This window comes from Cebus imitator, unplaced genomic scaffold, assembly GCF_001604975.1.
Source record: "Cebus imitator isolate Cc_AM_T3 unplaced genomic scaffold, Cebus_imitator-1.0 Scaffold53, whole genome shotgun sequence".
Taxonomy (NCBI): Eukaryota; Metazoa; Chordata; class Mammalia; order Primates; family Cebidae; genus Cebus; species Cebus imitator.
The window spans coordinates 2,801,245-2,811,355 of NW_016107368.1; the positions used below are offsets into that span (position 1 = coordinate 2,801,245).

Here is a 10,111-nt window from a genome sequence, read left to right on the forward strand (position 1 = left end):
CTGAGGCAGGAGAATCGCTTGAACTGGGAGGTGGAAGTTGCAGTGAACCGAGATCACACCATTGTACTCCAGCCTGGGTGACAGAGAAAGACTCCATCTCAAGAAAAAAAGAAGAAAGAAAGACAGACAGAAAGAGAGAGAGAGAGAGAGAGAAAGAAAGAGAAAATAGGTTTTCTTATACAGAATCCAGAAGGAACACAGCCCTGCCAAAGCCTCTATTTTAGCCCAGTGGGACCCATTTCAGACATCTGACCTCCGGAATGACAGATAATTTTTTGTTGTTTTATGCCACCAAGTTTGTGGCAATTTGTTACAGCAGCCATAGAAAATGAACACAATTCCCTATACCCATATGTGAAAAGAACATGACTCAGAGTGATTTAGCAACTTACCCAAAGACACACAGCTAGACAGCAGCAGAGCCAGACCTTTCAAAATCCAAAGTACATTCAAGAGATAGAATCAATCTAAGTGTCCATCAGTGGATGAATGGTTAAGGAAGATGTGATATATGTACTCAATGGAATATCACTCAACTATAAGAAATAATGAAATCGTATCATTTGCAGAAACATAGATGGAACTGGAGGACATTACATTAAACGAAATAAGCCAGGCAAAGAAAAATAGATATTGCATGTTCTCATTCCTATGTGGGAGCTTAAATAATAATAATGATGGTCTAATGGAGGTAGAGAGCAGGATGATAATTACCAGAGGCGGGGAAGGGTAGTGGGGAAGGGAAATAAAGAGGATTTGTTAGTTAGTACAAAAACACAGTTAGGGCCAGGCACAGTGGTTCACGTCTGTAATCCCAGAACTTTGGAAGGCGAAGGCAGGTGGATCACCTGAGGTCAGGAGTTCAAGACCAGCCTGACCAACATGGAGAAATCCCCTGTCTCTGCTGAAAATACAAAGTTAACTAGGCGTGGTGGCACATGCCTGTAATCCCAGCTACTTGGGAGTGTGAGGCAGGAGAATCGCTTGAACCCGGGAGGCGTAGGTTGTGGTGAGCCAAGATCATGCCAATGGCACTCCAGCCTGGGCAACAAGAGCGAAACTCCATCTCAAGAAAAAACAGAAACAAAAACACAGTTAGATGGACGGAATAACATCTAGTGCTCAGTAGCACAATAGGAAAACGACATATGAATCAGGACATATTTGTCTTTCTGTGCCTGGCTTATTTTACTTAATATAATGACCTCCAGTTTCATCCATGTTGCTGCAAATTACAGAATTTCATTCTTTTTATGGCCAAATAGCATCCCACTGTATATGCAGACCACACTGTGTTCAACCTTTCATCTGTCAATGGACATTTAAGTTGATCCCTTGTCTTTATTATCATTGTTGTTATTATTGAGACGGAGTCTTGTTCTGTCACCCAGGCTGGAGTACAGTGGTGTGATCTTGGCTCATTGCAACCTCCGCCTCCTGGGTTCAAGTAATTCTCCTGCCTCAGCCTCCCAAGCAGTTGGGATTACAGGTGCACACCACCACACCAGGCTAATTTTTGTATTTTTAGTAGAGACGGGGTTTCATCATGTTGGCCAGGCTGGTTTCAAACTCCTGACCTCTGATGATCTGCCCACCTCAGCCTCCCAAAGTGCTGGGATTACAGGTGTGAGCTACCGCGCCTGGCCTGATTCCACATCTTGACTATTGTGAATAGTGGACTTGGGTTTTGTATCAAAGAAAGATGGGAGTCATGGGAGGATCTAGAGCAGAGTAGGGACACAGCGCAAGGTTTTAACATAAGCCTTCTGGCCACTGGTTGGAAGATGAACTATAGAAGATCAGAAGCAAATTGATCAAGGAGGGGGTGACTGCACTTGTCCAGGTAAATGATGTCAGTAACCCAGAGGGGAGCAATGGAGGGAATGCAAATTGGGATTTTTTTTTAAGCAACGCTAACAAAATTTGCCAATGGATTGGATGTGAGGAGTGAAAAGAGAGGAACCAACCATAATGCCAACACCAATTGGTAGTATGAAAAAATGAAAAAGTGTCATAAAAACAGAAGGAATGTCTGGGCGCGGTGGCTCACGCCTGTAATCCCAGCACTTTGGGAGGCCAAGCCGGGTGGATCACCTGAGGTCAGGAGTTCGAGACCGGTCTGGCAAACATGGTGAAACCCCATCTCTACTAAAAAATATACAAATTAGCTGGATGTGATGGTGCGCACCTGTAATCCCAGCTACTCGGGAGGCTATGCCAGGAGAATCGCTGAACCCCAGGAGGTGGAGGTTGCAGTGAACTGACATCAAGCCACTGCATTCTAGCCTGGGTGACAGAGTGAGATGCCATCTCAAAAAATATGTATATACAAAAATTAGCTGGGCATGGTGGTGTGCACCTGTAATCTCAGCTACTGGAGAGGCTGAGGCAGGAGAATTGCTGAAATCCAGGAGGTGGAGGTTGCAATGAGCAGAGATCAAGTCTAGCATGGGTGACAGAGTGAGAGTTCATCTCAAAAAATAAATAGATAAATAAATAAGGAATAGATTATTGTAATTGTGACATTATTCACCCTGTTTTTGTCACATGCTCAGTTTTGAGATCCAAGTTCTTTGCTTCTATAATGCTCCCTGTTTATTTCTCTTCCCTGCATGAGGCCTCTGATGGTATCTCTCTTCCCATTTCCAGCTTCCTCTTTCATCTGCAGAGGCAACATTTGTCTGCAGGTTTCTAGCATTTTATCACTTGTGGTCCCTTAATGCGGTGAGCTTCCCATCATCCTCTTCCTCTAGCCCACTCCCTCACAGCTCAAACCCACCCAAGCCCAGGATAACAGCCCAGCCTTGTGGGACGAGGACAGAGCGAGACTCCATCTCAAAACAAACAGACAAACAAAACACAACCCAGGAAGTGGGTACCACCCTCCGTCCATGGTACACATGAGGAAACCGAGTCTCAGAGAAGCTGTTGGGTCATTTGGACAGAAAACAGGAGAGTTGGGGCCCTGGTCCAGGGTCATAGCCCCCAAAATGTGGTCTCTTCACAGCTTTGATGACCAAATGCTCTCTGGGCCTTGGTTTTCTCATCTGTAAAGTGGGTTTAATTGCAGAATCCAGCCAGGAAGCCTGTGATGATGGAGGCATCAGAGCAGGGGAACTCCCATTGATAAAACCATCAGTTCTCATGAGACTTACTCACTACCATGAGAACAGTAGAGGAAAACCACCCCCTATGAATCAGTTATTTCCACCTTGGCCCCACCCTTGACACGTAGGGATTTTTACAATTCAAAGGTGAGATTTGTGTGGGGACACAGCCAAACTCAACAACTAAGAACTGACAATCTCTTTCTTCCTTTATCCAGCAAGAGCTTATGTAGATGAGAGTATTTAACAAAACATAAAGTCACTTATGTTTTTCCTTTTTTTTCTTTGAGACGGAGTTTTCTCTCTTATTGCCCAGGCTGGAGTGCAATGGTGTGATCTCAGTTCAATGCCACTCCACCTTCTGGGTTCAAGTGATTCTCCTGCCTCAGCCTCCCACGTAGCTGGGATTACAGGCGTGCACCCCCACACCTGGCTAATTTTTCTGTTATTAGTAGAGACAGAGTTTCACCATGTTGGCTAGGCTGGTCTTGAACTCTTGAACTCAGGTGATCTGCCTGCCTCAGCCATCCAAAGTACTGGGATTACAGGCGTGAGCCACTGCACCCAGCTGTCACTTATGTCTCTTCACACTGAGTTGTAGTTTGAGTAAATTCTATCCCTACTCTTAATACACTACCATTGATAAAGCTCATGCTACATGCCAGGTGGTTTCCAAAGCTACCTTTTTGAACTTAGGTTACAGAACATCCCTATTGTTGTCTGTATTTCACAGCTTGGGAGACTGAAGTTCAGAGAGGTTATGTGATTTGCCTGAGATCACACAGCAATTCTAAGCACAAAGGAAAGAGCCTGGAGTGAAAATCAGGAGACCTGCATGTTAACCCTTGCTCTGCCAGTTACTAGCTCCCAGCAAGCATCTGGATGAGGCTTAATTTCCCAGGATTTTTCCTGGGGAGAAAGCATTCTCCACTGTATCAGGCATCTGCATTCTCTCTGGCCAACTTACTTTTTATTGTTGATTTCAGTGTGGGTCCTGTGTGCATTTCCCAGATGTCCATAACACAACACCCTATGAAGAGAAAAAAGTAAAACACCATGAACCACCAAAAAAACAAAACCCTTTTGGGCTCAACCTGCAACATTGCTTCTGGCTTGGCCTCACAGAAACAGGTTTGAGGAGGCTAGGTGACAAACTCAGTTAAGGAACAAACATACACTATTTTGCATGAGCGTATGAGTGACCATTCCTGATTTTTGACACTTAGGGTTTTTTTTCATTTTGTCTGTCTTCTTCCTCTTCTTTTTTTTTTTTTGAGACGGAGTTTCACTCACGTTACCCAGGCTGGAGTGGAATGGCGCGATCTTGGCTCACTGCAACCTCTGCCTCCTGGGTTCAGGCAATTCTCCTGCCTCAGCCTCCTGAGTAGCTGGGATTACAGGCACGCACCACCATGCCCAGCTAATGTTTTGTATTTTTAGTAGAGACGGAGTTTCGCCATGTTGACCAGGATGGTCTCGATCTCTTGACCTCGTGATCCACCCGCCTTGGCCTCCCAAAGTGCTGGGATTACAGGCTTGAGCCACCGCGCCCGGCTCTTCCTCTTCTTTCTTCCTTCTTCCTTCTTCCTTCCTTCTCCTTCTTCTCTTTCTTCTTTTTGATTAAATAGTTCTAGGCTAAGCACTGTGGTGCATACCTGTAATCCCAGCACTTCAAGAGGTCAAGGTGGGTAGATTGCTTGAGCCCAGGAGTTTAACACCAGCGTGGGCAATATGGCAAAACCCCATCTCTACAAAAAATGTAAAAACGAGTTGGGCACGGTGGCACATGCCTGTAGCCCCAGCTACTCAGGAGGCTGAGTTGGGAGGATCACTTGAGATCAGCAGTTTTAGACCAGCCTGGGCAACACAGTATTCGTCAAAAAAATTTTTTTTTAATTAGCCGGGTGGTAGTGACACCTTATAGTCCCAGCTACTCAGGTGGCTGAGGTGGGAGGATTGCTTGAGCCCATGAGTTTGAGACTTCAGTGAGCCAAGACAGAGATTGTGCCAATGCACTCCAACCTAGGTGACCCTGTCTCTAAAAAAAAAAAATGTTCTGCCTAGGCGTGGTGGCTCACAGTTGTAATCCCAGCACTTTGGAAGGCCAAGGTGGGCAGATCACAAGGTCAGGAGTTCAAGACCAGCCTGGCCAACATGGTAAAACCCTGTCTCTATTAAAAATACATCGGGTGCGGTGGCTCACGCCTGTAATCCCAGCACTTTGGGAGGCCAAGGCAGGCAGATCACGAGGTCAGGAGATCGAGATCATCCTGACCAACATGATAAAACCTTGTCTCTACTAAAAAGATACAAAAATTACCTGGGTGTGGTGGCATACTCCTATAGTCCCAGCTACTCGGGAGGCTGAGGCAGGAGAATTGCTTGAACCTGGGAGGCGGAGGTTGCAGTGAGCCGAGATTGCGCCACTGCACTCCAGCCCAGTGACAGAGAGAGACTCTGTCTCCAAAATAATAATAATAAGTTTCTTAGCCTCCAATAAATAAATAAATAAATAAAAATACAAAAATTAGCTGGGTGTGGTGATACGTGCCTGTAATCCCAGCTACCCAGGAGGCTGAGGCAGGAGAATTGCTTGAATCAGGATCCAGGAGTCAGAGATTGCAGTGAGTCGAGGTCACACCACTACAATCTAGCCTGGGCTACAGAGTGAGACTCCATCTTAAAAAAAAAAAGAAAAATTTCGGTTGATTTTCAAAAACATACATTAAAGCATGCATTCTCAAAAGGGGTGATACCTCCCTAAAAAGACCCAAACTTTGTTCGTGGTTCTCAAGGAAGAAATTATTATTATTTTTTTGAGACAGAGTCTCGCTCTGTCACCCAGGCTGGAGTGCAACGGCGTGATCTTGGCTCACTGCAACCTCTGCCTCCTAGGTTCAAGCAATTCTCCTGCCTCAGCCTCCTGAGTAGCTGGGACTACAGGTGTGCACCACCACGCCCAGCTAATGTTTGTATTTTTAGTAGAGACGGGGTTTCATCATGTTGTTCAGGATGGTTTCGAACTCCTAACCTTGTGATCCACCTGCCTCGGCCTCCCAAAGTGCTGGGATTACAGGTGTGAGCCATCATGCCTGGCCAGGAAGAGATTTTTTTAAACTTACTCTTTTATGTATAAGATACATATGGATATGCAGAAAATACATATATAGATATACAGTATTAAAATTTCATGAGAGGGTAGGGCAATTCATTGTTTAATGTTTAAAGGCAATGCAACCCTGCAGCATTTAGGTCTCCTGCACCATCATCATCATTGCCATCCTTATCACCATCATCATCGCCATCATCACCTCCATCACCATCATCATCGCCATCACCATCACCATTACCACCATCATCACCATCATCACCATCATCATCTCCATCACCACCATCATCGCCATCACCATCACCATTACCACCATGATCACCATTATCGCTATCATCACCACCATCATCATCATCACCATAAACACCATCATCACCACCTTCATCATCATCACCACCAGCACCATTATCATCACCACCACCAGCAGCAGCACCATGATCACCATCATCATCATCACCATAAACACCATCATCACCATCTTCATCATCATCACCACCACCATCACCATTATCATCACCACCACCAGCACCATTATCATCGCCACCACCAGCAGCAGCACCATGATCACCATCATCATCACCATAATCACCATCATCACCATCTTCATCATCATCACCACCACCATCACCATTATCACTATTATCATCATCATCACCATCACTGTCTTCATCACTATTGTCACCACCATCATCATTATGATCATCACCATTATTATCATTAATATCATCATCACAACTCTTTGCTGATTAACTTCAGAGCAGAAGAAGGAATGTTAATGGTTAATACCATTGCCAACACCCCAAAATAACAACTCTGCATTCCTACAATTGATGTCCACAGGCCATCGATTTCTTCTAATGTAGCCTGCCAGTCAACAACTCCTACACACTCAAACTCCCAAATTCTACCTATGATTACTAACAAAAATTATTTTGCCCATTCATTAATTATTTTAGAGGCAATCCAACATACCGTTTAGGCACACAAAGCCTGGAGTCAAAATGCTTGGGTTTAAAAATCTGGCTTTGCCACTTAATGACTGTGTGGACTTGAGAAAGTTATTTAATCTCTTTTTGCCTCAGTTTCCTCCTTGGTAAAATAGGGGAATCAGAACTGCTGTATAACAGCAGAGAAAACACACACTTGCTACTTAGAAGATGTCCCCTGGCCAGGCGCAGTGGCTCATGCCTGTAATCCCAGCACTTCGGGTGGCCGAGGCACGTGGATCACATGAGGTCAGGAGTTCAAGACCATCCAGACTCATCAACATGGTGAAACCCCATCTCAACTAAAAATACAAAAATTAGCCAGATGCGCTGGCATGCACCTGTAATCCCAGCTACTTGGGAGAATGAGGCAGGAGAATCACTTGAACCCAGGAGGCAGAGGTTGCAGTGAGCTGAGATCATGCCACTGCACTCCAGCCTGGCAACAGAGTGAGATTCCAACTCAAAAAAAAGAAGAAGAAGAAGAAGATATCCCCTTATATCCTCCATTCTTAAATTTGATCCAATGACCAAAACACACAAGACATAGAAGAAAAAATAGTAACATGGAAGATAAACAAGGCTGAGACAAAATGACACCTGAAGAAAGAGAAATAAGAGCAGACAGGACAGGTCTATCTCATTGTTCAGGACTCAGCACAATTGCCCCCCCTCAACCCTGGACTTCTCCCTTCCACATAACCCCCAACCACATTCTAGATAACTTCTTTTATAACATTTATCACTACCTGGAATTCCATCATTTACTTATTATTTGGGGCAACATAGTGCAGTAAAAAAGCTTACAAACTCTGAAATCAGACTGCCTGGGTTGAAATCCTGGCTCTACATCTTATTGACTAAGTTGTCTTGGGAAAATTATTTTATCTCGTTTGCCTCGGTTTTCTTCTTTGCAAAATAGAACTAATAATGACCCAATGTCATAGAAATGTTGTGACAATTGGATATGTTCTATGTTTAAAGAAGTTACAACAGTGTTAAGTGGGCTATGACCGTCTGTCCCTCTTTCCTGTCTTCTCTTACCCACAAGAATATCAACCTCAAGAGTGCAGGAACGTAGTCTTTTTTTTTCCTCACTGTTGTAACTTCTAGAACAGCACTTGATACACAGGATGTGCTCAGGAAACACAGATCAAATGAATGACTATGAAGAAAAGCTGTCCTGAAAGATGGACTTCCCTGAGCTATGGAGTTTTGTCAAAGGTTCCCCAGATAACGGTGTTTGCAGCAACCAGCCTAGACTTATGATCTCTTTCTTGGCTGGACCATTCATGGCTTTCCCTTTTCTCTGAAGCCTATTTCCAACCCAGGCCTCCCTAGCCCCCCATTCAGCCTCACACTCACCCCAGAAGAGGAGCAGCTTGAAGCCACGCATTATGCTGTGGTTCTGTCATTCAAAGAGAAGGAGCTTTTCTACTGACCATGGGTTTTCAGTAACAGGAGGTGTAGGAAGAGGGGAAGGCGGGGCCAGAGTTGCTCAATTCTGCCCTGCCATCAGAGCCCTTTGTCCTGAGTTACTGCCACTAAAACACAGCCTAGAAAATCCTAATTTCCCTGTTTCTCCACAATAAAGAGAAGTTAATCTGCCTAACATATACTATTCTCTCCCTCTCCTTCCCACTCTCTCTCTTTCCCACCAGTCTATCTCCCAGTTCTCAACACCTTCTTTCATTGCACCCAATAAACAAGCTTCCATCTCCTGCCTCCAGTGAAGCAAATCTCAGCCTTTAGGGTCTCTTTCCAGTCTCCCCTTATAAAAACAGCCATCACAATCACAGGTACCAGGCACTGTGCTAGTCACACTGCCAACATAATGCAATTTCATTGTCATGTCAACCTCGTAAAGTAGGAATTCCCCTCCCTCTCTCCCTTCACCAACAAAATGGAAACTTAGGCTTGCAGGGGACTTGTCACTTGTCCAAGATCTCTCAGACCTGACATTTGAACCCAGGACCCTCTGACTCCAAAGTCTAAAGTGTTCATCATCTTATTTTCCTTCAGATCGCCACTCTATCTGACCCCTCTACAGCAACACTTCCACCCTATTCCCAGCTTCCTAGCTCTCTCTGATAACTGGTAACATCTCAGGGTCCCATAAGTGCAGACCCTTAGACAGGGATTCTAGCAAAAGTAGTTTATTAAGAAGGTGACCCCAGAATACACCAGCTGGGGAGGGAGAAAGTGAAACAGGAAAGGCAAAGAGCCCATACTGGGTGTGTCTTCAAACAAGTTACATGGTGAGAAAGTGGATCTTAACCTCCCAGGGGACATCTGGGAAGCAGGAGCAGCATGGAACATACTCTTCAGAGTTATTCCAACTGAGGGGTAAGGAGCTGAGGTATTTATACCCCACCTACTGTCAGTCATTAGTTGACTGGAGGCTTGTTCCCAGGGGGCGTCAACCACTTGAAACTTCAGGCCTGGCCTCCAAGCAGATAGAATGGGCTCCAGTTTGTATAATCCCACTGATAACAAAACGTAGTGATTGGCAGATGTTGAAGTGGTGTCATTCAGCTGGGGTAATACCCAAGGTTCATTGCCTCGTGGCAAGGAAATAAAAAATGCAGACATACAAGGAATAAGTTTTAGAGCAGAGGTTTAAGACAGGCGCAGTGGCTCATGCCTGTAATCCCAGTACTTTGGGAGGCCAAGATGGGTGGATCGCCTGAGATCAGGAGTTTGAGACCAGCCTGGCCAACATGGTGAAACCCCATCTCTACTAAAAAAATAAAAATTAGCTGGGTGTGGTGGCAGGTGCCTGTAACTCCAGGTATGTGGGAGGCTGAGGCAGAAGAATCGCTTGAACCTGGGAAGCAGAGGTTGCACTGAGCTGAGATCATGCCACTGCACTCCAGCCTGAGCAACAGAGTGAGACTCCATTTCAGAAA

At 45.0% G+C, this 10,111-nt stretch overlaps 1 protein-coding gene across 1 annotated transcript in view; it reads right to left on the bottom strand.

Moving 5' to 3' along the window:
* Window positions 1–8,684, bottom strand: part of ADGRE1 (adhesion G protein-coupled receptor E1) — a 47,203-nt gene extending 38,519 nt beyond the window's left edge. Inside the window, exons 1-2 of the mRNA XM_037738464.1 lie at window positions 8,568–8,684; window positions 4,075–4,137 (exon numbers count right to left, since the gene is read on the bottom strand). Coding sequence (XP_037594392.1) covers window positions 4,075–4,137; window positions 8,568–8,617 — 113 coding nt within the window. The 5' untranslated portion in view covers window positions 8,618–8,684. The remainder of the gene's footprint in view (window positions 1–4,074; window positions 4,138–8,567) is intronic.
* Between the last annotated feature and the right edge of the window lie 1,427 nt (window positions 8,685–10,111).